Genomic DNA, 26,907 nt, shown 5'->3' on the forward strand with positions numbered 1-26,907 from the left:
GTGTATTATATATAGAATGGGACGCTGAATAGCAAGAAGAGTGAAACTTTGCTGATTTTCTTGCCCTCCTAGAGTGCTCACTGGGGTCAAGTATTGTTCCTCCATTGTTTGATGTTTATTACTGAAGAATTGGTTTATCAATATTTACAATCCCATTAATTCATTTTTACAGATCAACACAACAATGTAAAATGCCTCATTAAAATTAGAGCCCAAATAACTACAAATTTCTTAAACAGATTATATCCAAAACAAGATAGAGCTGAAGAAATATTAAAAAGTTTATTAAAGCAAATTATGGGAATAAAAATAGAACAGGAAAGAAGAAGAACAGTTTGCAAGCAAAAAGACTTTGGGATTCCTGGTGGAGCTGATACATTGAATATACAACTAAAGTACAAAAGAAACTAGAGAAAAAGTAAGTAGAAAAATTGAACAGTAATGGATAATTGTAATCTAATTCAGAACACAACATTATGTCTTCATAAAAACAGGAAATATTAGTTATGTCACATATATGTGGTAATTCCACCTTTTTCAAATGCTATAAAATGGATGATATTGAATTGGCCACCAAATCTCCACCAAATTCAATTTTCTCATGGAGAGGAAAGAAAAATTGGTGATGATGTATATAATGTGTGGCTAATACAAAATAATCAGTTTTATTCCATCTATTAAAGTTAAAAGTACATGCCACAGATTTTAACTTCAGCACAGTATCAAATCTAGTCTCTGAGGACAGGGAAATTTTTCAATAAATTTCAGTTCTCTGGCTCTCAAACATTAATCAGTCAGATGATGTATTTTTCTATACCTTTCTAGAATGTTGATACTGTTTTTGTTTCAGTTTGACAATTGCAAAAAGTTGACATTCAGTATAAATCCTTTGTTAGCAATGATTCTGCTTTGGCAGCCCAAGGATGAGCACGTTATCCTAACTCCATAGAAGCTGACCCTGCATACTATATGCATACTTTGTTCATTTATCAGTTTCAACATGCGTTTTATTCCCCCTATCTGTGTTTCTTAGATCGGTGGTAGTTGTATGTTAAAGGATTGCAGCATCACTTTAATCTCTTCGCTGAACTGGGATTCTCAATAGAAAGAAACAAGCCTCCATCTTCCTCGATATTAGATCGTGAATCTTCAGCAGCCCTTGTCTAACTCTGCAGATGTCTATTAAGAAGGGGCGAAGCAACAACATCATACCTAGGTAGTGCTTGAACTACTTCATATGTGGATGACGTTGTTGACTCAGACTGCTTTGTGACAGTGGTTGAGGTTTTTGACGTGATAATTTTGTTCCCAAAACGATCAATTTCTTCATATTTTTCCATGATGGTCTTCGTACCAACTATTTCACCTCCATCAGGGCCTGTCTTGAACTCCACAACACTTTTGCTTCTCTGGGGCACTGGGCTCTGAGTTCTATCGACAACGTTGGTTTTAAATCCACTCAGAGAGATGCAACCTGTAGGTGAGTTGGCCACATTCTCACTCCCTTTAACAATGTTGCTTTCCTTTTTGCTTGTTTGAATGAACTCATTGTTGGTATCTTTTTGCACAAATTCCTTTCTTGGCACCGAATGTTGTTTTGGTAACTCTGTTTGTTTGCTGGCACTTTTGTATCCATTGCAAAGAAAAAAACCATTGCAATCGTCAATGGTTGTCACTTTTGCAGAACAGGGTGGGACAGCTTGATTTTGAGGAGAGGGTGAAAAGGACTCAATATCAAGATGTGAGGCAGATGATTTTGTTTTCAAAGGACCTGCAGGTTTTCTAACTGCTGATTCAATAGAAATGTAGGAAGGAGATGATAGAGAGCCCACACGAGCGGAAACAGGTGGAATATCCAATGATGGCCTGGCTTGATCCAGTGACTTTTCTAACTGTTCTTTGTGAGAATGATATTCTTTCAATTGCATGGTGTTCTCTGAGCTTGATTTGCTGGAGGCCAAACTGATTTTCTTGATATTGCCAGGAGTAGCGGAGTTTGTGGCAGCTCCCAGTGACTCTCCGAATAAACCAGAGAGACCTGCAATGTCAGACTCTGATTTCAGGTTGGAGACTGAATACAGGGCTTTCTTAATGGACTCCTCAATATGTAGTAACTTTGCCAATGTCTGCTCCTTCAGATATGTTATCTCTGCACTTGCCCTTTCAAGATCTTCAAACACAAGTTCCACTGAAGACAAACTTTCTGCTTCATCTTTGACCATCCTGGGCTGATTCTGCATCTCATCCTTCCGGCTGTCAACTGCTTTAAGTTGCTTTACCCCATTATTCTTAGGCACCACCCACTCAGGCACATTCTCAAATAAACTCTTCAGACCTTTCACATCAACTTTAAAAGTCTCCTCTTCAAATTCTTTAACTCTGGTCAATATTTTCTGCAATTCTTCTCTTTTCTTTAGGTTTTCAAAGATCTCCATTGCTGCTTTCACGTTTCCTCTCATTATCTCCTCCTTGTGAACAGATAACCTTTTTCTGCGGTCATCCTCTGTCTCTTTACATTGTTGTCGGCCCTCTCGCATGACAACTGCATCTGGTCGTGGGCTGTGCTGCAGCTGTTGGTCCAACAACACTTGTTGGTCATTTGCAGCTAGTGCTTGGTTACTAAACTGGTGCTGGTTGGAGCACCCATGACGTTGGACAGTCTGACACTCTGATTGTTCAAACGAAGCTTTGCCTGGCTGTCGGTGATGTGACTCGGCACTCAGTTGTGCTTGTTGGTAGCTCTGTGGGGCAATGATCCTGGCGGAGGTTGTCGGCGACACAGTTTTAACTTGCTTTGATAAATTAGATCTATCCTCGGTCATTGTCCGATTCCTTTCTGGGTTGTTCGGCAGGCCAATTTGAGTAGAATTTGGTTTGTTTTGGGTACCAGAAGTTTGAGGAGCAGATACCATTCCCTGAAACATTTCAGTGCTTGCTGTTCTTTCTTTTGAACAGGACTGTGCGAACCGCTGGACTTCCGCTGCAGCATTCTGTTGGTTAGGTATCACTTCTGGTTCTCTTGTCATGGAGACTTTGGTGTAATCAAGACATCCAGTGGAGTTTCTTCCTCTCTGCTGCATCTCTTGCAGTGGTATATTTGATAATGGGTGAGTTACCATCGCATTTAACTTGCTCTGCCCTTCCTTTTCTTTCCTGTATTTCTCCTCTGCCAACTGCAAAGGAGTTTTCTTTACCGTGGTGTAAGAAGGCATTGTGGTGGATTTTTCTTCCAAATGAAGCTGTTCTTGTTGCCTCTCTGGCTCCATTTCCTGACACTTTGATGGAGTGGTAGTTACTGTAGGAAGTGATGCTCTTGTAGGTTTTACTGGAGGTGATTTGCACACAACTGGAGGTAATGGGTTTGATTTAGGCATGACTGATGCATAGTTTCTTGGTGGAGGGGGTGGACTTGGAACAGCATGGATTGCTTGCAAATGTTCTGGTTTAGGAGGCAGAGTAGGTTTCCCACCCTGCACTGGCATGTGTCTTGGAGGGATTGAAGGTGGCTTTGGTGCAATAGATGGTTTATTTGCGATGTTTTGTTCCTTTGTCTTGAGTGGAAGTAGTGGAGGAAATTGCGACGAAGCTGGATTTTTCACTGCAGGTGGACTTGTCTGGTTTAAAGGAAGAGGGGTGCCTTCCACTGGAAGATGGCCACAAGCTTTGTTCGACGGTACAGTGGACTTTGTCACTGGAACTGCAGAAGGAAACTCAACATCAGACTGTGGTAGTGAAATCTGATTACAAACAGTTCTAACACCACTCTTCTTTTGGTCACGTGAATGTGACTGGCCTGCTGTTCTATATATCATGGCGGCTTTAAAATCGCCTTTGGATACGTTCATATTAGCTTTTCCCAGGGATTGGAGAGCTGCCTGCAAATTACCTCGGACCACCTCATCTTTCTCAACGGATCTTTGCTCTGTCACTGAATCCTTTAAAGCTTCTATAGTTGACTTTATGTCGCCCTTGACAATTATTTCCTGATCTGCCACTGCCCGATCTTCCTTCTCTAAGGTATTGAACAAGTGCTGACCGTGAGACAGCATCTGTTCTGAGGCAGCTCTCATCTCACCTCTGCTGCTTTGAACTATGTCAGTTAAGTGTTCACATTTCTGACTTTCACTTGAGCAAGCCACAAACGACACAAGTCCTTCCGTTCCCACAGAGGCACTGACCTGATGACTATCCTGTTGGCTCTTTGGTTGTTGGTACTGCTTGACAGTCACATGGGCACTTGCTTGATGTCTTGATGCTGCACTGCTTTGCTGTTGTGTGGAGATCTGAGTGTGCTTCTTTGTCTCTTTCTCCTGCGTATTCCCGAATTGATTGCCTTGGTGACAATGTTCTGGAGCTTCTGCTGTACTTTGTGATTTCCTCTGGAAATGTTCTTGCACCCTAGATTTCTGCTGTATGCTATGTGCTTCGGCAGTAACTTCTCTGAGGTTCTCCATTGCTGTCTGAAGGTCCTGACCTGTGGCATTTTCTGCACCCATCTTAGAAACTGTGTTGGAGGCTTCACTTCGTGAGCAAAAGCTGGATTCTGTACACTCTTTTACTCTCGCTTCTTTCTTATCACATATTGACTCCTGCAGCGGGTCCTTCACATTACCACGAGGAATATGTTCCATATCCAGGATTTTTGTTTGGTATTTTACATTCTCCAGTGACTGCATCTTGGTTTTAACATCACCAGGTGCAATTTCGTCTTTTAATCCTGCATTCGCAGCCTGCCCAAAGGTCTGATGAGCAAAACTGACAGCAGCACCAAATGCACCATCTCTCTGAGTAACACCTTGGCCTCGCTGTGCTTCTGTTAAAAAGTATTTTTTGGTTCCTTGGACATCTCCTGGTATAATATCAGCAACTGACTTTTCAATTTGGCCTCTGCTCTCTGTTAGGTTTCTTATGGCACCTTCAACATCACCACGTACAATCTCCTTTTCCTGAGAGGAAACATCAGGATCATCAGAATCCTCCTGATGGCCTTTGAGATAGTCCAGTGTCCCAGATTCAATGCACGTTGTGTAAAGTTGTACATTTCCTCTTTCATTTTTCTCACGTTTTACTGTTGATGCAGTCTGCTGCTGAGTTGAAGCAAGAAGACTATTAATTGTAGACTTTACATCTCCTTTGATTGTCCCAATTTCAACCTCCTCAAATTGAGGCCGGTTAACAAGAGAATAGATGGTAATCTGAGCAATTCCTTTGTCGGTTTCTTGTATCAAAATCCCTTGCTTCATTTTACTGTCTTCCATTAAAAAGCTAGAAATTGCATGAGTGCTTTCTTCTTTAACAATCTTTTCATTAATGTTAACTCCTGACTGGCCAAAAAGCTGAATCTTACTTTGAGAAATCCTTCCGTTTTCATCTTCCTTCAGCATGATACCTTCAGAATGAAGGGATTCCTTCCTTTGAAGTAACTGCATCAGAATTCTCTGCATGTTTCCACCTATAACCTCTTCTTTGAGAATATGTGGATCATTCTGACTCATCAGTTGATATTTGGCCATTTTTAGAATGCCTGTCTCACTTGATTCAATAATAAGTCCCTTTGACTTGATGGCTCCAGAGCTGATGAGGGTTTCCAAGCTTGTACGGATATTTTGTTCTGTCATCTTGGTGCTTTCTGTGCTACACTGTGAAAGAATGAATGTGTCTAAAGGTGTTGTTTCAAACAACCATGTTGTAGTCTTTACATCTGCACAAGTCACTTCCTCCTTGGTTTCTTTGTCAATTGAAAAGTCTGAATCTTTTAGGCTATCCAGTGGTTGGGACTCAAACAGCCAAGTACATCTCTTCACATCCCCTTTCTGTATATCTTCTCGTTGGACTGTCGTTGTACCCGTGGTTTCTTCAGTTTCTCCCTTCAAACAGTCAATGGGCATGTTTTCAAACAGCCAAGTTGATGTCCTGACATCTCCACTCTGAACATCACTGACACTAACCATCCTCACATATCTCTGGCTTGCTTGTTGCCCTTCAAAGCGTTGCTTGTTTGATTGAACATCTCCTCCCTGAACCTCATCCACTACCTTTATTCTTGGCTGTGCTTCATCTCTGATTGAATCCAAAGGCTGAGTCTCAAATTTCCATCGAGCTGCTGTCACATCTCCTTTGTGCACATCTTCCTGTGTGACAGCTCTGATCACAAATACCTCATCCATTGGCCTGATTGTGTCCAATGGTTTTGTTTCAAAGAGCCACCTGGTTCCTCTTACATCACCCTTCATGATTTCCTCTTTCTTTGCTGTAGTAACTTCATGATACTGGCCTTCCTTATCCCGAAGTGCATAGAGGGGTTGTGTTTCAAACAGCATGGTGCATGACTTCACATCACCCTTGGCATTAGTTTCTTCCTTTGTTGAATGCAATTCCTTCATATCAGTGTCCTCTTTTATTTGGTCCAGTGAATAGGTCTCAAAAACAAACCTTTTGCCACCAACATCGCCCCCCTTTACGTCAGTGATTGTGCTCTTGGGTATTGCCTCTTCAGGCATTTCTTTAATGGAGCTAATTGGGCAGTTTTCAAAGAGCCAAGTGAACTTGTGTACACAGCCCGATCCCGGCTGTGTGCCATCCTCTTCTGAGGATGTGAAGCTATTTCTCTTCTCTTCTGTGTCGCCTATTTCACTGAGTGAAGTGCTCTGATAAATTTCTTTCACTCTTGACACCTTCCCAGACTGGATGTCCACTTCACTTGTGTACCTCATGTTCTGAGCTGCATCAAATTCCCCAGCAAGATTTCCACATTGTTCTGTTTCAAACAGATATCTTTTAGTCTTCACATCAACCCCTTTAACATCATCCATTTGCATGGTGTGGACTTTCAGGTGTTGCTCTTCATTCTCATTGATGCTGTCCAGTGCTTGTGTTTCAAAGAGCCAGGTGTATGATTTGACATCACCTTTCGGTTGCATTTCACAGTCTTGCTTAACTTCAGCTTTTTCATACAAAGCATCCATTGGCTGTGTTTCAAACAGCCACCTACATGTCCTCACATCACCTTTCACTAAATCTTCCTTTTCAGAGCTCTGATTTTCTGTTTTGTTGACATTAGCGTGGATTACATCAAGCGGCTGTGTTTCAAATAGCCACCTTGTTGTCTCCATGTTGTTGGATCGGATCTCCTCTTTGGTGATGCCTTTAACCAATTCCACATTTTGTGTACTTTCATCAAACTGATCCAGGCGGCGGGTTTCAAACATCCACTTATAGTGTTTGACATCTCCACTAATGACTTGCTCTCGGCTTACTGTCTTGACTTGATGACAGTGGCCTGCACCATCCATGATAGCATAAAGGGGGACAGTTTCAAAGAGAACTCTGTTCTCATTTACATTTCCACCCAAGACTTCTACATGATTCCCCACTAATATTTCTTCCGAATTTTTAATACAATCAAGGGGAAGTGTTTCAAAAAGACACTTGTAAGCTTTGACATCTCCCTTCTGTATCTCCAATGTATCTTCACTGCTTTTGGAAGTGTCACATTGTTCTTTGTTGATGCTGTCTATAGAACAGCTTTCAAACACATGAGCCTTATGCTTCACATCTCCCTTTTCTTCTTCTGTAATAACTCTTTTTAATTGGCTAACTTCAAAGCTGTCTTTCAGGACTTCCATTGGCTGAGTCTCAAACAACCAAAGAGTAGAGTTCACATTACCTCCAATTACTGGTTCCTTAGATAGCTCTTCAGGTGAACTTTCTTTTAATGAGTCAAGAGGTTGAGTTTCAAAAAGCCAGCATTTCTGATTTACATCTCCTCCTTCTATCACCCTGACGTCGGCGTTACTTTCTGAATCCTCAGTCTGCTCTTTGATGGTGTCCAAGGCCTGTGTTTCAAAGAGCCATCGCTTTTTGCCAACACTTCCCCCCTGTTGTGTCCCTTCCAGGGAGATGCCTCGAATAATTTTCACCCTTGAGAAATCTCTGTTAATGCTACTGAGGGGCTGTGTTTCAAATAGCCACCGAGTGCTTTGCACATTACCACTCTGTTGGATTTCTTCTCTGCAGATAGATTTGATCTGGTGAATATTGCCGGCAGTATCACGAATGGCACACAGTGGCTCTGTTTCAAAAAGCTTCACGGTTCTGTTCACATCCCCTTTCACCTCTTGTACTTCTGAACGCAGTTGCAATAAGCTGCTTTCTTCCATTGAGTTGCTTCGTCCCAAGTCACTCAAGGGATGAGTTTCAAATAATAGCTTGGTACCTCTGACATCTCCTTTTTGTAATGGTTCCTTCAGAACTGCTTCTTGTAGATCATTGTCCTTGGAGTACATTTTATTCAGGGAATCCATTGGCTGAGTTTCAAACAGCCACAAAGCTGTGCGGACATCACCCTTTGTTTGCTCTTTTGCAACACTGGAATTTGCAGAAAATTCAGAGTGCTGGGAACTGATGGCATCTATTGTTTGGTTTTCAAACTTCCATGATGTGCTCCTCACATCTCCACTGAGGATGGCCTCCTCTTCCTTCAGCTTCTTAGTAGCTTGGTGATCTCCAATTGTGTCCAGTGGCCAGTTATCAAATATCCAGCGCATGGACTGGACCTCGGTTTGAAGTGCTGCATCACTGTTGCCATGGACACCAGTTGTTAAGTCTGCAGCCACGCGTTCAGCATCCAGCACTTCTGCCCAATCCTCAGTGACCACCTCCTGCAAATTTTTCCTTAGCTCTGGGTGCATGTGCTTATACAGCCTCTTCAATTCATTAATTTGCCGTTGCTGATGGAACTTGACAAAGGTCTGACGTGGAGGGGGTAAGATTTTTTGAGTCTGCTCTTTCATTGTTACATCTGGCTTGGTGGAAGCTTCAAGCAGATCAGGAGGTGGTGGTGGTAAAAATTCATCCTCCGTGGTCTGGCTCACTTCCGATGATCGGATCCTATCCAAGTTCCGAGCCATCTTTAGTAAAACAAGGTTATAGGTGAGGATTCATCAGCAAGGGCGCTTGCTTCATGCAGTGTGGTTTAGTGGTAATCAAAATGTAATTCAAATGGTTAGTTATGAACAACTTAAAATGGATTTGCAGAAGAAAAATTATTGAACCTTTCATCAGTGGTGTTGGCAGAAAACATGCAAAGTGAGTTGGCGAGAGAGGAGCATCGATGCACAGCACATAGTTCTCAGCTTTATCAAAACTCAGGAGGACATCCTCACGTTACAGAAAGCAGCACAGCAAGTTATTAAAAAAGTCAGACAACACAAAAGCAGCTGCTTCAACCCACTGAACCCACCTTGACCACCAACTCATCCTGTTATGCTCTCCCCCCATCCTCATCAACTCCTCTAGAATCCACCACTCACCTCCACGCCAGAGACAAATTACCAAGCAAGTCACACAACACTGGGATGTGGAAAAAAGCTAGGTGCAGTCGGAGAAGACTTGCACCGTCACGGCGTGATGTGAAAACACCACAAAGACACCAGATGAGGTCAGGATTGAAACAGAATGGCTGAGCTTTGAGGCTGCAGCTCTAAAAATTGTGCTGCCCCTAGACTTTTCCTCAATGAACAAGGCTCACGAAAAGAGTGAACGTGACATATTCCAGTCAAGGCTGCTTAAATTTATATAAAAATTGCAGTGACTGTGGGCATGGTTATCTTTCCAACATATTTATGCATCTGACCTTCAAAATGTAGTAAATGTATTGGAAAGCTTAAGAGAACAATGACAACTATTTCTGGAATATTCTAGAACTGATGTGTACTGAAAGACTCCAGCATTAAACACATGATGACCAACAAGAAACACACACAAAATGCTGCTGGAAGAAGGGTCTCGACCTGAAACATTGACTGTACTTCATCCTATAGATGCTGCTTGGCCTGCTGCGTTCCACTGGCATTTTGTGTGTGTTGCTTGAATTTCCAGCATCTGCAGATTTTCTCATGTTTGCATGATCAACAGGAATTTTCATTTATATTCTGGTCTTAACAAAACAATATCTGATAAATTATCAACACGACACATCAGGAAATATTAGGCTGGAGATGATAAACCTGACCAAAGAAGAACATTTCAAGACATGGATTGAAACAAGTGTGGGGCAGAGAATTTAGGGTAAGAATTTTAGAGATTCAGGCCTTGGTTCTCAATGGTGGAATAAGTAATTCAAAAATAAATGAGGAAGAGCAAGAATTAGAGCAAAGATATCTTACAGCCAGATAGAGTTGGAGGAGATCACAGAAACTGAGGGATAAGGCAATAAGAGTAAGAATTTTAGAACAGAGCACTATTATAGATCAGCCAATTACTACAAATGATTTCAGTGCTTTTTTAGCCAAGCTTACTCCCAATAAAATCCCATGCCAAAGAGCATATTTCAAGGGTTGGTGACCAGTGAGCTTGGGTTGCTTGCAGTCAGTGGAATATTCCATCTCCCCAATGGCTTTTGCAACAGTATTAGAACACAATTAGAAAGCTTGTGTCAATAGCCTTTTGATCACGATAGTCTCCTATTCTTTTAAAACATTGCTAATTCATTCACTGCAAATTTCACACATAAACAAGCATACTTCCAAATCAAAATACACAAATTTTCACATTAAAGAACACATCATCTCTTGCATTAGTAGTTAGCATGTGATATTAATATGGTTTGTCAATTTGAACAGCAAAAAGATGGGCAATAGTGTCAATTGAAGAGCACCAAATAAGTGATTATGATTGGATCCTGACCAGGGTGAGGAATTGGTGAATGTTGTTTATTACTAATGCAATATTAACAAAATAAATTTTTAACTCTAGTTCATTGGTATTTTTCTTTATGTAGAATGGCAGCAAGACATAGAGATGGTTTACTGAAATGGGCCTAACTGCATTAACCAATATCCAAAGATTAAGATTCATACTACTTTTTGACGGAGGTTAAAGTGAATCAGTGATAGATTATAAATAATAAAAAGTGGCAAAACAGTATCTTCTCAGATCTACCCAAAATCACCGAGGGCTGGAATTACAGTCTGCAGGTGTATTAACTAACATTTCTAAGGATTAATAGTAACATAAATGTAAATTGTTGCGCCTGACTTCCTCTTGGGGATATTCAACAATCAAGACCAAAAGATTCATCCAAAAATGAATCTCCTTGTGCTTTTAATATTTACAGAAAGTATTAAACATGAAAACAGAAGAAAGAAAATTGGTGAGGTGGACCATACTAGCCCTCTGCCGTGAAGTTCAGTGTAAAAGCTGCTGCATTTGACCCCCCACCTCCCAGTAGAGAATGGAAATTTGGAAGGAGAACTCCACAGGTGGTGGTGGGGGGTGGTGTGGAAGAAGGAAGAACAATCACTGATAGGAAATGGTTGTGCAATGTGCTTTCTTGATATAATATTAATAGTGGTGTAACAACTGGTTGGCTTAGAGCAGAACAACAAGTGGGAACTAGTGGAAGCCAAATTTAGGTAAGAAGTAAAGAACTAAAGTGTTGAGCACTCAGACAGTCAAAAACAATCAATTTCAGCAGCATCAAACACAGCCTTTTCTTACCTCTATCTGCTGAGACCTTTTTACTGCTTGTCAAGTACTATCAAGAAGTAACGTTCTAAAAATAAATCAAAGACATTTCATAATTTAGACGAGAATATGTTCTACAAATCTGTTGGAAAGACAGAAAGCCTATACAGGCATAACTGTGGAGCAAACATTCTCATCTTAATTAAACAGTGGTTAGGTCAAAAACAATGTACTACATTTAGTTCTAACAAAAGTTGGTGAACTTGAAATGTTAACTGCTTCTCTCTCTACAGACACTGCCAGGCCTGCTGCACATTTCCAGCTTTTTGTGTTTTTGCTGTATTCAGTTTTACTTACCAGAAATTTAGGAAAGTTCTTGTGACAGTGCAAAAAAGATTTACTGGAATAATTTCAAAGATAAAGGAATTTCAGTTCCTTCAGAATTAGATTGGAAAATATGGAGTTGTTCTTTTTTGAGATTTGTTAGAGAGATTACAAAGTTGTGGTGAGGGCAATGGAGAGAAGCTATTGTTATCAGCATATGGTTTTAGGACCAAGTCATGTGCTATGTATATTACCCGTTGATTTCTAACCTAGAAAGAACCGTGTGCAGAGTAACATACAAAAAATATGACCAGCTTTGAAAAGTGTTTCTTGTTCATTGAATGTTTATCCCAGTCTATACATGATGAAATATTTGCATATGTTTACAGCATAGCTCGTCATGAACAAGCACATTCAACATCCCATCCAACTCCTTGTCTGCAGTATGGTTGTTGCAGTAGCTTCCTTTTTATAGAGTGATAGAGTTGTACAGGATGGAAACAGGCCTTTCGCATCAACCAGATGCTCCATCCAAGCTAGTCTCATTTGACAGCATGTGGACAAAAACTTTGTAAACCTTTCCAATCCCTGTTCCTGTCCAACTGTCTACTAAAATTTGTTATTGTACCTGCCTCAACCACTTCCTCTGGCAGCTGATTCCAAATAGATAGCACCCCCTTTGTTGAAAAAAAATGCCCTCAAGTTTTCTTCAATCACTTCCCTGTCAACTTAAACATATATCCCTAGTTTTTGATTTCCCAAATGGAGGGAAACAGACGGAGTGTCTTTACCCTATCTATGCCCCTCTTGATTTCATACACCTCTCGGAGTTCTCCCCCCAGTCTAATTGTAGCCCATTCAAACTCTCCCTGTAACTAAATCCTGGCAGCATCCTTGTAAATCTGTCTCTACTCTTTCCAGTTTTAATACATCTTTCCTATAACAAGGTGACTGAAATGGAACAAAATACTCCAAGTGTAGCATCACCAATGTCCTCTACAACTGTATCATGACCTCCCAAATGTTATTCTTAATGCTGACTTGTAGAGGCCAGCGTGACAAAAGTCATCTTCTCCACCCCGTCTACCTGCGAATCCACTTTCAGTTTACCTTGTACTTGTACTCTAAGGTCCCTCTGATCTGCAACACTCCAAAGCCCTGTGAAAGTCCAAAGTGCAATACCTGATACTTATCTGAATTAAACTCCACTTGCCATTCCTTAGCCCACTCACTTAGCTGATCATGATCCCGCTATCGTGCATGCGATTCTTTTTCTGGCTTCACTTCGAGTTGTTTTTTTGCTCTCACAATGGCCATACCTGGACAACTTGTAGGATTCAGGATTGCCTGTCTTGAATGCCAAGATATGGCAGACTGTGAATCTTCTGGCTCATCCAGGGCTTCTGGTTTGAGAAGACTCAGTGTCTTCTCAAAGGCACATGCCAAGACCTGGGAGAAGTCAGTGACAGCCCTGAGATATTTCCTCAGATTCAAAGATGAATCCCAGAATATAGTCCAGTTCCACTGAATCTTGCAAATATTCCTCTGCTTCTTGGAGTTTTGCTGTCCCCAGCCCTGTACTGCAGTCCCGAGTCTGTGCCTATATGCCAGCTGTAATGGTTCTACTCATGAAGGGCACTCTTTTGTTCCTTTTTCGTTCTGAAGAACAAGTCGTTATCAATCAATCTATTCTTCTTTTTGTCTCTCTTCTAATTTTATGTCCGCAATGTTACAGTCCAATTGAATCCGTTACTTTTCATTTTACTAACAATATGGTGTGGTACTTTATTAACACCTTTAGGAAACTCATATAGTCAATGTCAGTCACACTACTTTCAATGTAAGGGCAAGTCAGCTCTTGGAGTTTGATAGGCGATTGTGGTGTGACATGATCAAGGACCAATGTTAATATTACAAAAAAGTGTGTGCTGCTCTAATTCTGTAGCGCCCCACAACTTCCAATAGGTGGCAGGAGTGTATTAAGTAAGGATATGCATCCATCATTTGGTTCAGAAATCATTTTAGTGTCGACCAGAAACTGCCCAGTACTGCAGAAGCTAAAACTGTCCGTCTGCTTCATTCTATGCTGAACTTCCAAAGAACTGCCACTAGTTGAGCAAACATTGACCAGAATCAAGTGGAAGATTAATAAACCACTTCAGATAAAAAAAAACAAAGACGGATAAAAATAGCATGGCAAGAATGTATATACTGTGTTTAACAAATACTATTGAATCAGTTCCTTAAAGGGACACAAGTTGTCCTTGTGGGAGATATTCAACTAACTTGTAGTTTGATTAGCAAGCTAGGGCATGCTTCTAAAATCCAAAATCCAGCCATGTTAAAGTATGTGATGCTCTTGCCTGATGCAAATTTAACCATTGTGCCTGATATATTGTACAACATAACCAATTCAGCCTCATGAGTAGCACAATGGAGTGAAACTTGCAATTATTTAGCGTCTTAAAACACTTTGCAGTCAATTAATTTATTATAAGCTACGTATAATTATTTCCAGGGTATCTTTTTCAGGAGTATCGAATAAATTACAAAAAAAATGATAAATAAATTGAGAAGGCAAAGCTACAGCAGATTTTATTGCAGGGCTGTGCAGCTGTTCATCTTGGATTTTGGTTCCAATCGCTTTTTTTAAAAAAATGTTGATGTGCTAAGTACTCTGGAGATTCTCAGAAGGAGGAACTGTTGTGGTTTGATACAAAAAATATAAATTAGACATGTCTTCCCTGAAATTGAGGTTATATGTGTGTTGGAATTTTGATAAATTGGCAAACTATTTCCAGTGATGTAGCAGAAGGTGACGTTCACAACTCCTACAACTGAACTTAGGGTCAGTATGGGCCACTTGTGCTGACGGGCCCATTTCGGTGTTGATCACTCTCTGAGGATTAAAAAAAATGAGCAAGAGGAGGCCATTCAGCACTTTAAAGCTGCCTCAGTATGATCATGGCTGGTCTGTCCTGGGCCTCAACTCCTCTTCTGTGCCAGATCCACATTGCCCTCAATTTGGTATTTTTTTCTACTTCCTACTTTCAGTATTTCCAAACACTTAAGTCTTCAGAGTCCTCTGGAGCGAAAATGCCAGAGATTCACTATCATCAGTGCAAACTTAAGCAGTAGTTTGTGATTGACTTACTAGCAGGAAGTTTGTGATGGTTCCCTAAAATAAAATAAAATAAAATAAAATGGAAAAGTTAAGTACTTGAGCTTTCAAAATTCTAAACTATTGGAACCATTTCAATATATACCTCATCATTGCATTTTTCAATAAAAGCACCTTCATTCTTCTAAACTTCAATGACTATAAATCAAATTTCTTTAGAAAACAAAGCACACCATGTCTGTATGCAGCAAAACCCAGACAACATTCAGGCAAAAGCTGGTAAGTGACAAATACCATTTGCACCACCGAACTGTAGGCAATAATGATTGCCAACAAGGGTCTGTTGACATTCAGCTGCATTACCTTCACTGCACTCCCCCTTTCAGTATCCTAGAGGGTGGTTATTAACTAGAAACTTATATAGAATGCCAACATAAATATGACGACAAGATAAGATAAAAGGTTGGTGATCCTGTGGAGATTAACTCATCGCCTCACACAACAAACCCTTTGTATCATCAACAAGGTGCAAGTCAGGAGTGTGTTCCACTCATTTGGATGAGTGCAACTCTCATGAAGCTCAGCACCATCCAGGACAAAGCAACTGGACTGATGCCCCATCCACCCATGGCGCAGAGTGAATGTAGTATGTACCATCCACAAAATAAATGAACTCCAATTACCCACCTAGCGACTCTGGCAGAACCTTCCAAATTATGAAGAAGGGGAGCATTGCAACCTACATGTTCCCCTCGAAATCATACATCATCTTGATTTGAAAATAAATCACCATTCATTCATCAATGCTGGGTTGAGATCCTTAAACACCCCACCCAATAGCACTACAAGAATAACTTCATCAGCGGGACTCAAGAGTTCCATAAGGTGTCCAGCACCACCTTTTCAAAGGCATTAAGGGACAGACAATAAATGCTGATCCCAGTTTCAGAGAAATGATGATTCAGCTGATTGGAGGAGATTAAAAGGCTTTTTTAAGCATAATGAGAGACAGATAAAGTATGTAAAAAATCTCTCTCATGTTAAGAAGTGGATTCTAGCTGATCAATAATTTAAATTTTGACTTTTGGTGGATTAAGATATTAAGAAATATGGAGTCAAGTGGGTTAAGGTACAGGCCAGCCATGATCTCATTGAACAGGATCAATGAAGGTGAATAACCCCCACCCTTCACCCCACACTCCATTCTTATTCTATCTTATGCCTACTGTAGTCCAACCCAGCTTTTACATTAATATTTTTAGACCAGTTTCAATGTCTCCACTTGAGTTGGTACATTTAATATGAATCACGTATCTAGATATGTAAATAAATAAGGAAGATCCTTATTGCTGCCCTACTGCATCCTTGAATCTACCTGGTTAATTTTCTCAGCTCTTTTTGAAATCTTTAGTGCACTCTCTTAACTCTCCTCTTTACCAAACAGAAAGCCCAAGTACTTAACTTTTCCATTTTATTTTAGGGAACCATCACAAACTTCCTGCTAGTAAGTCTAAGAATCCTCTAAGCAAGGTTTAATAAAACAGGTTCCCTTTTAAGAACACAAGCCAGAACTGCTCACTGCGTTCCCTTGACCTCCACAGCTATGACCGAGAAAGAAAATGAATGGAATGCTGAATACTTCACTCAGGGGCCAGCTTCAGCTTTAGACAGATAGATGGCTGACCTTTCTCCCACAGGGATGACCTCTTGTTCCAATAGTGGCTGGTTATTTCTCTTTGGTGTCCTCAGATACAACAATCTCCCCTCACCTGCAAAAGAAAAAGCCCTTATTATCAAATTTCAATTTTTTTTTTTTTTTACAAACATTGCTCCGAAAAATGATAACATTATTAATGTAAACACAAGAGATCTGCAGATGCTCGAAATCTAGAGCCACACACACAAAACACTGGAAGAACTCAGCAGGTCAGGCACTACCTATGGAAATTAATAAACTGTCGATGTTTTGGACCAAGTCCCTTCATCGTGATTAGAATGGAAGGGGTAAGATGCCAGAGTAAAAATGTGGGGGGAAGGGAAGAGAAGGAGGACAAGCTAGGAGGTGATAGGGGAAGCCAGATGGGTGGGGAAGGTGGAGATGAAGTCAGAAGCTAGTAGGTGATGGGTAGAAAAGGCAAAGGGCTGGAGAAAAAGGAATTTGATACAAGAGAAGAGTGGACCATGTGAGAAATGGAAGGAGGAGGGGCACCAACGGGTGGTGACAGGCAGATGAGGAGAAGAGACAGGAGGTCAGTAGGGAATAGAAGAAGGAAGGGGGAGAGAAAAGAAAATACTAGGAGGAGAAATCAAATAGAAGGAATATGAGGAGTTGTTCCTCCACCCTGAAAGTGGTCTCATCACAGCAGAAGAGGAGGCCATGAAGCAAAAGGTCAGATTAGGAGCGGGGATAGGACTTAAAATGGTTGGCCACCGGGAAATTCTGCTTTTTGTGGATTGAGCTGAGGTGCTCAACAAAGCTGTACCCCAATTTATATAGAGTCTCACCAATGTAGAGACCACACATCAGGATGGAGTAGGTGATCCCAGCAGATTCACAGGCCTCACCAGGAGGGATTATTTGGGGTTCTGAATGGAGGTGAGGGAAGAGGTGAAGGGGCAGGTGTCGCATTTCTGCTGCTTGCAGGGATACATGCCAGGAGGGAGATTAGTGCGAAGGGATAAATAGACAAAGAAATCATGGAGGGAGTAATCCTTGCAGAAACTGGAGAGTGGGGAGGAAGGTAAAGGGAAGTAAAACATTATTAATGTGTTTCTAATTTCCTGACCTCTGTTCCAAAGGCCCAGAACGGTCTACTGAAGATCATGCAGAGATGCCCATGATTTACTGAGACTGGGTTCTTGGAATTAAAGATTACTCTGAGACATAACTTCCTCACAGTTGCATTCCAGTCCTTTGAGATGCAGGTCAACATTCCATGAGCATATTAGTAACTGTGATCTGAGTACCGAGTGACTTGTGTTCACAGATAGACACCAAAGATATTTTACTCCTCGATGGCAACTGGTTTCTCATCATTAAGAAAATATTTCAGTTTGACTTTCTCAGTTTCAAAATGAATGACATCACAGTTTCTACATTAAACACCACCTGTCATAGTTCTGTCTACTCACTTACATTGTCTATATTCCCATGTAACCACTCTGCTCCCAACTACACAACTTACAGTATTCCACAGTTCAGTATCATCTCTTCCTAAGGTGCTTTATAGCGAAAATGATCAGATAGAAGCTGAAATTACAAGTTAGAGAGAGGCCTACAGCCATGTAGGTTATAAAAAGTGGATCTTGTGAGGATTTCCTTGTTTCGGGAAAGAATATAAAGATTGTTGTAGACAGGAACAGGAAACCTGCTTACTCTTCCTGTCGAACTCTGAATCAATCCACTTCCCACAGACTATGAGTGGAAGTCCAGCCTGAGTCATGAGTGTACTTCCTTGAGGTAAAATCTTAGCCCCCCATTTATTTTGATCATCTTACACATTCTAGCAATGTTTATGGATATAAAAGCATTACTACATAAGACAAGATTAGGGCTCTTTTCGATATCAACACCAGTTTTATGCAGTGTACCTATATTTCTCAATTCCCTTAATATCCAGAAATCTATTGACCTGTACTTTAAGGGAACTCGGTGACTGGAATTCCATAGTTCTTCTGAGTAGAAAATTCCAAAGACTTATCACTCTGTCTGCATGGTGAAATTTCTCTTCATTTCTGCCCTAAATGGGCTACACCTCTGAGACTGCAACCCGTCATTCCCGAAGCCTCAGTCAGGGGAAACATCCATTCCATCTTGCTTCCACCTTGTTGAGCCTGGTAAGAATCTCACTTACTCTTTTCAACATTGCTGGTATTCCAAGTGGGAAACCGAGCTCTTCATTTTGAATTCTTCAAGGTTTCTTTATTTATCATTTAAAGAACACTGACAGTGAAGACACATTCCTCACATTTCCCTCCTTTAATCTAAGTAAATATATTACATGTATTCACAAAATGGCCAGTAATGTCAAAGCGGAACTACTCATCTGCCAGTGTCTCATAGTCCTATACAGCTTTTGGAGAAATGTCCATCCAGTCTTTAGTGAGCCAACTGATAGCCAAAAAGGAGCAAGCACACATACACACAAAGAGGGAGCTGCAGTGTCAGCATGTAGCTGCTCCGAATTGTCAGCCAACAATTCAGAGCCTCAGTGCTAAATTAACAATGACCTCAAGCAAAGGGAATGCTAGCCCATCCATTGTGTAGAACAAGGGCAGGAAGAGGCAGTGATCCTTCTCTATAGGCATCACTGTCAACTGGCTTTAGGGCCTTAGGTTACTAACAATAAATAATCACAGGATCTGCTGCACAATCACATCACAGCTTGCTATCCCATTATTAAGCTTTCTAAGCTTTTATTGTCTAGGCAGCTAAATGTCTGACATGCATGGAGACCTTACGCTGCCCTCCAAAGATTCACCAAACCAAATTACGAGAGATCCACCTAGTGTTTTCATCCGTTGAAAGAAAGACCTTGAATTTACATGGCCCCTTTCAGGTCTTCAGTATGATCACTAAAACTAAGTAGGGCAAAATTGATAGCTAGACTCCACACATTTTGAGACACAAGAGAGTGTGGATGCTGGAATCTAGAGCAACAATCTGCTTGTGGAACTCATTAGGTTCAAGAGCATCTGTGAGGCTGTGGAGGAGAAAGGAATTGTTGATGTTTCAGGATGAAACCCTGCATCGGGTTTCTTTATAAAGAACAATGATATTTCTATTGGACACTTCAGCAAGCAATTTGTACATGAGATCACTGCTACCTAGAAATTGGATTTCACCCACTTTTGATGGATCTAGACTGGACATTTAATCCTAGTACCCAAATTACCCAATTCAGGTAACTGGAAGAAATGTCTCTTAATTTGGGAAAATCTCAATAGAAAGTGCTAGGATAATTTTAACCCATATTTATTTGTTATCATTTTAGCTGCACGTTTCCTTTCAGTAGCTGACAGCAAAGCTCATCCAATCAATCCAGCACTGACCCCTGGGAAGTGAGTCAGATCCTCAAAGGATACGCTCCATAGCAGCCTCAGTAAGTTAGCATAAAGGCTATCATGTACTGTAAGTGAGGGAAAAGGATTGGGAGGAGTGGGTATTTGGAGCTCAGAGATCCACATAAACACTCCATACCTACTGACTGGGATAGGTTGGTCTTCAGGCGATGAGGGTCCTGAAACCACTGTTAGGTATGTGAATATCACTGTGGTCCATGAATGCAACGTTTAGCCACATTATACAGAAATGCTATGAATTTTGTCCGTGGACCCTGTGGACAAGAGCACAGCACACAAAAGTGATTGTTGCAGAATTTGAGGCAAAACATCAATATTACAGCAAGCATCCTTTAATTTGCACGTGACCACCAGAGTCTTCTGGCTCTGAGGTGATTGGGAAAATCGATGAAGTTTGGACATGACATCTGATACCTTCATAGTATGAGCTACAGAAATGAGTATGGAAAAAATGACTAATTTATGTACAAGGCTGTCCACTATATTAAATAGCATTTTATGCAAAGTGTTCTCAAAAATAAATTCAGCTGTTGCCATAGCCAGATTCATGCTCAACAGCCAAATGCACGACCACAGTTCTTATTGCCTAGTTGTCTATTGGCTTTGAAAATGTTTGTGATTAACAGTATGACTCTGTGTGTCCTCCAGACATGGAGTGAAATGTTTATTTTCAATTAACTAAACACATGCCTTTGGATATTTTGAGAACTTTGGTAATATTACTACCTCTGTCATGGTTCCAGTAATCAAGAGGAGAATTGGCTGTGGTTCAGGTCTCCACAGGCATGACTGGGAATTGCCCAGAATTGTACCCACGTGACCTAGAGATGCACTCTAGAGGCTCTCCCTTGAGGATTCAGCCCTAATGATTTTCTTTCAGTTGTTGGGTTTCCCAAAGCTTTGGAAACACATCTGACTGTGGTTAAATATAAGAATGTTATGAAGGGGTGGTGTGTTAACATAACTGTCAGTGCAACAGTTTTCAGCGTCACCTGTGAGATTGGGGTTTCCTGCCATTGTCTATACGGAGGTTGTATGTTCTCCTAGTGATGGGATGCATTTCTTCCAGGTATTCTAGTTTTCTTCCACATTCCAAAGGCATATGAGTTGGGGTTAGTAAGTTCTGGGTATGCTAAATGAACGCCAGAAGCACGGCGGCACTTGTGGTCTGTCCAGCATATCCTTGATGCAAGCAATCCATTTCACATCATGTTTCAATGTTTCAACATACTTGTGCTAAATAAAGATAATCTTCCAAAAAAAATCTTTAAAATCTTTAAATGAAAGTAAGTTCCTAACAAGTTTAGGAGATAATCTTCACAACAAACTTTATGAGATAAAATGAGAAAAGTAAAGAGAGAAATAGATATATGGATTGCCACATATTGTTCTCTCATCAGGACTTCAAACTGTATGATGCCTTTAAGTTGATATGTTTTTATACTATTAATTATCGTTTCCTGGTTTGTTTCATTCTTACTTCTATTGCCTCCACACCACATGGGACTAGTTCCCACTGCATATGTATGTTGCTGCATCACAAGCACGTTTCCTACTACTGGGCTTCATCTTGCAGCTTAGTCCTTGGGCTCCAAACCACACATGTGGTTCTTTATTCTAAGCTTGGCCCTGTTCCTTTTCCCTCATTCCCGCAACAGTGGCTTTGTTGGCAAGCCTGGAATCAGCTGCCCATCTCCAATTATCTTTGAGAGGTGGTAGTGCGACACCTTGTTGAACACCATAACCTGTATGGTGAAGCTAACCTTAGCTACCTGTCAGATACGGAATTCCAAGATTTAGACTCGTGGTGATGAAGGAAAGATAATATATCTCCAAGTCAGGATGGTGTGTGACTTGAAGGGGAACTTGCTGATGGTAGAGTCCCTATGTACCCTTGAGATTGTGGAAGAGTTTGTGGCTTTGAGAGGTCCTGTTTAGGGAACCTTAAATAGTTTCTGGAATGCATGCTGGAGCCAATAAGCAATAGTCATTCACACCAGCGCTGGAGGAACTGAATGGTTAAGGCAGTAGAAAGGATATAAATCCAATGGCCCTTTTGCCCTAAATGGTGTCAATCTTCTCATGTGCTGTGAAATTATGTGGAGAGCATTCTCTCACGCTCCTAAATTATTTCGTGTAATTGGTAAGAAGACTTTGTGGGGTTTAGGAGGTCAGTTGCTTGCTGCAGTGTGCCCAGCCCTGTTTTTAGAGTCATCATTCTTATGTGGTTGCTTATGTTAAGTTTCTTGCCAATGGTTACATGCAGAATACTGCTGGTGGCAGCAGGGAGTGGTGAGCACTTCACAAAGACTATGCTGACACTGCTGAACATCAATGGGCTGTTAGATTTTCTCTACTGGAAGTTAGTCATTTCCTTACCCTTAAGTGGCATGAATAATACCTGACATTGATAAATCCATACCAGAATATTATAAAGGTCTTTCTCCAGGTAATTAGAAGCACTCCGAATGGAACAGAACACTCCAAGTCCCAGAGCTGAGATCTTTACCATCAAATATTCACATCTTTTTGTATTACCTCTCTATTACAGATCTTGAAATCTTGCCTTACTGACCTTGGCTCCCTATTATGGTCAAAAACTAGGCAATTTTATAAAATACCTGGCTAGACTCTATTTGGTGTTCTTCAAAACTGCAGATATTAAATCAAATATCAATTATTATCTATGACATGAACAGGCCATAAATCAGAAAGAATATCCATTAAGGCTTCTGCCAATTGTAAGGAATTAGAGGAATGTGAAGTTACTATTTCTGGAGAGGAATTTAAATGAAGATGACCTGAACACTGGCTGTTTAGGGAGCTGTAGTGTTCAGTTGTTGCAAGAGGGCAGGTTCAGAACATGAACTAATTATTTAGGTTCTGACACACTCATTGCCTTTCTTCACACAGTGCTATTTTGCTAGGAATCCCTCAGCAGTCCAGCAGCAGGTGGTAGCCCAGTCCCTCTCCCATTTTAAATTACTGAGTTGTGCCAATACTAGCACCGAATATCATGGAGGCAGATACTGACAGAGTCAGGACATTGATTATCACTGGATCAAAAGATTGTGCTTTGAACACACAAATTATAGGCCGACATTGCAACACACCAAGGCATGCAGCACTTTGAGATGTTCTGCACTGGTCGGACCTTAAATGAAAGCACAGCTCAGCTCTACAGGAGACCTAAAATGTACAATGGCATTGTCTAAAGGATGGCTTTGGCAGCCTCCCAGTGTGCTGTTCATCCATCGATCCAGATCATTAATGCAACCAATCTGGATTAAAAGTATGACAGTGATTATGAAACTACTAGATTGCATTCAAGGAAATCATATGGTTCACTAATATTCTTTAGCAAAGGAACACTGCAGAAAGGATATCATTCCTGTATAAAATTCCAGACATAACAATGTGAGTGACTTTTAATTGCTTCTGAAATGGTTCATAAGTCATAAATGCTGGCTTTATCCTATGAACAGATTTAAAACCAAATAAATCATTTCAATATTTTAACATCCTGCTTCTTCTGGTAGTTTACTGTGCTTAAATTGGCAGTCATTTTTCTTACACTACCACTAAGGTTGCACTTGAAAGTATTTCGTTCTCTGGGACTTCCTATGATTATTATAGATATTTTCTTTATTTGATTCAGGATATGTGCAGATGCTGTGGGCATCAGTGGATTGTTAGTTCCCAGTTTCCCATGCCTATGGCAGTAGTTAATATGCCACATAAAGTGTATGCATATAACATGACCGACAGCAACATACAAAGAATAACAGTGATTTAATTTTATTCAATAAAGCTTAATGATGCATCCTTGTATATTGCCACTGGCATACTGATGGGCAGGTGCATGGACACGTTTAAACCCACTTTGTGTCCATTCTTGTGTGTGAGCCTAAACAGTACAGAAATGATGGCATACTTGGCCATATGGCTACAACCAACATTCAAGTATCAACAGATGTTAATATACAAGTCAACATATATGGGATCTCAGAATGATTTTCCTTTCCCTATTCTTGGCAGTTATAATTATATTGAAATCTTGTCAACTTTTATCAATTAATGCACTTCTGATGGAACAAGAAACATCAACTACCTGGGGTTTTAATTAGAGGGAATCATCTCCAAGAATTTCACAGGACTACAAAAATTAACATTGAAGCAAAAGAGGAGACAACACCATAAGTGACCAAATCTGGGTCAAAGAAGTAAGGGAGATGAAAAGTCTAGCGAGAGAGCTCTTGAACTTCAGCCCTGAAAGCTCTAAAGCACATGAGTCCAGATTGGAGAAATACACGGGAGAGGAATGTTCTAGGGATAGTGAGAAAGGACAAAATGAGTGATTCCATCATAAAAATGAGGCACTGGTAAACAGACCCAGTGCAATGGTAATGACTGCTAGCAGACTTATTCATTGGTTTTCTCAGCTGTTTCTTATTCCTCCTGTAAACTAATTCCACCGACCTAGATTCAGATTGCTGCAATTATAATTGCTATGAAATGAAAAACCGTCAAATGAAGCTAATAAGGATTTATACCTTCTTTATCAAATGCCCCTTTGGCTACATGAATAGAATCTATAGTTTGGTCAACCCTTAGTTGGTTCCAAGGTTGTTCTTATCTGGGGTGCTTTGATTGGCTGCCGGGATGAGACATACAAGACAAGTCATTAGATGCTGCAGACAGTCATGTTTAGTTCTAATGCCTACTTGGTCAAAGAGCCTGTCTTTACTCACACATAGATGACATACAAGAAAGGGACTGGAAGGATACAGCCACTAATGGAATTTGTTCTATTGAAAAGTTGCAAGGTATTTGTAGAGAGAAAGAGCTTTAAGTCTGGAATCTGAATAAAGAAGTTATTGAGTTAATTTCTATTTAAAAGTTAAAAAACAGGTGATGAGTCACATTTTAATTCTTGTGCCAGTACTGACAGAGAATCTGCTTTCAAACAACATACCCACCCTTCCCCATTTACATCACCTCCATCTTCCCTTTCGTCATTCCTCTCTGTTCAGAGCAGGTCAAATTACATCAGGCGGTTCTTTTGGTAACCCTGTAGAACTCCAGATTCCACATGATCTCTCACATTAATTCTGCCTCACACAATTTCTGTTTATGATGAAAAATTCCTCTCCAGTTGATTTCAAAATAACATTCTGTAGATCCCACCATAAAGTCCCCAGCCCTTTAATATAGTCTGCTTTTCTAAGTTCACTCCACTATATACTTCCCCATTCACCCACTATCCAGACTTGAGCAGTTACTTCGAAATCTCTTACTAAAAGCTTCTTTTGGAACCTCTCATCCCAATGTTCTATTTTTGCTGAAATATACCCTTGACTCCTCCTTTTATTCTTCTTTAAGTCCATGCACAGCATGAGATGTTTTTGTTTTCTTGTTAGTTTTAGTATATAATTAGCAGGTTACATTTATTTGTAGCACCAGTCATATGTCCAACTAAATGACATATTAATTTGTTAAGCAGGCAAAGACACTATATAAACTTATATTCATGATGTCTGTGCTATTTGTAATACTCCCTTAGACATAACTAGAAAAGACTCTAGAGCTTTAACCATATGCTTCATATTCATGAGAAATTTCAACACAGACCATGCAACTGTCAATTAGAACATTTCCAGATCAGAGAAACAGGCTTTAAGCTTCCTGAACTTAACTATTCAGTTATGACAATATTTGTAGAATTAATTTTTCATGACAGACATGGTAGACTACCGTTTAAGTGATCAGTACTGCAGGTGTAATTTAGCCCAGATCGATTGTTCATCTTAAGCACTCAACAGCATACAAATAAAAATAAAGTACAATTTGTTAATAATAGTTCCTCAGCAAATATGAGAAGCCCAATGTTATGTACAACTTTTCTGCATCAATAATTTTGTTGTAAAATGCCATTATACTTATGTTCATACAAAAGTGTTTTAGATATTAAATGGCACGCAAAAAGAAAAAATCATTAGAAAAATATTAGGAGAGAGATCTACAACACCCCCCTCCCCTTCCAAATTTCATACTCAAATTAAAACTTACTGTAAGTCAGATATTTCAAACTGAGCTTCAGGCAACTTTCAAAAACTTTATATGGAAACAATTGAATTCCCAAATTGAAAGCTGTTGCTTGTGCTCTGTTACCACAGATGTGTTTCAAGTGGATTGACCAGAAACTGTTTGATGCCTAGCCAGACTGATTATGGTCAGCAGAATAGAAAGAATTTACTGAATCACTAGTCAGCCAGAGGAAACTACTCTCAGGCTGAGAACAAAAGTAACTATTCTGCAATGCAGCCTAATATGTAATAGCTAATGGTCAATAATGCCAATACTATAGGTCAATAATGCCAATATTATAAATAGGGCTAATTATTTATGTTAATGAACTAGACAGCTGTTTCGGCATAATATGCCTAATCAAATTTTGATTCGCGATCATAAATTTCAAGTCATCGTAGTACATCGATTACATGTATTATGCTCTATTTTACTTATGCATTATGATATCCCACTTCAAAAAGTTCCCTTAAAATTCACAAGCAGTATTGAGCTTACCAAAGTCTTTTTCTTCACTTTTCAGTCTTCTTTGGCTGTTTAAACATAGAATTCCAGTTGATAGATTTGAATTCTCAGTACTAATGGTAGGTGGAAGGAGACCTGCTCCAGCTATGTCTGGGTCTCTTTCAGGCTTAGGGAAAATGCCGACAGCTGATTCTCTCAGTGTTCTATGTTTAGGAGGATAAGCTTGCTCTATATATAGGGATTTGGAAGTCTGGCTGCTCCATCAGGCTGAGTCAATCACTGCTTCCAAAAGTCATTGGAAAACTCATGCTGTTGACATCCCTGCGAGCCAAGCGTGCTGATGGCACTTGCTCACTGGGCTG

At 40.3% G+C, this 26,907-nt stretch overlaps 1 protein-coding gene across 1 annotated transcript; it reads right to left on the minus strand.

Annotated features, from left to right (window-relative positions):
- Positions 1 to 263: 263 nt before the first annotated feature.
- Positions 264 to 26,764, minus strand: LOC140198822 (xin actin-binding repeat-containing protein 1-like). Its single transcript, XM_072259896.1, has 4 exons — positions 26,579 to 26,764; positions 16,596 to 16,680; positions 11,500 to 11,554; positions 264 to 8,909 (listed from the first exon to the last, which is right to left on the minus strand). Exon 4 carries the CDS (start codon positions 8,907 to 8,909, stop codon positions 1,164 to 1,166), a length of 7,746 nt encoding a protein of 2,581 aa, XP_072115997.1. The 5' UTR covers positions 11,500 to 11,554; positions 16,596 to 16,680; positions 26,579 to 26,764; the 3' UTR covers positions 264 to 1,163.
- Positions 26,765 to 26,907: the final 143 nt, after the last annotated feature.

This window comes from Mobula birostris, chromosome 1 (genome assembly GCF_030028105.1).
Source record: "Mobula birostris isolate sMobBir1 chromosome 1, sMobBir1.hap1, whole genome shotgun sequence".
NCBI classification, from domain to species: Eukaryota; Metazoa; Chordata; class Chondrichthyes; order Myliobatiformes; family Myliobatidae; genus Mobula; species Mobula birostris.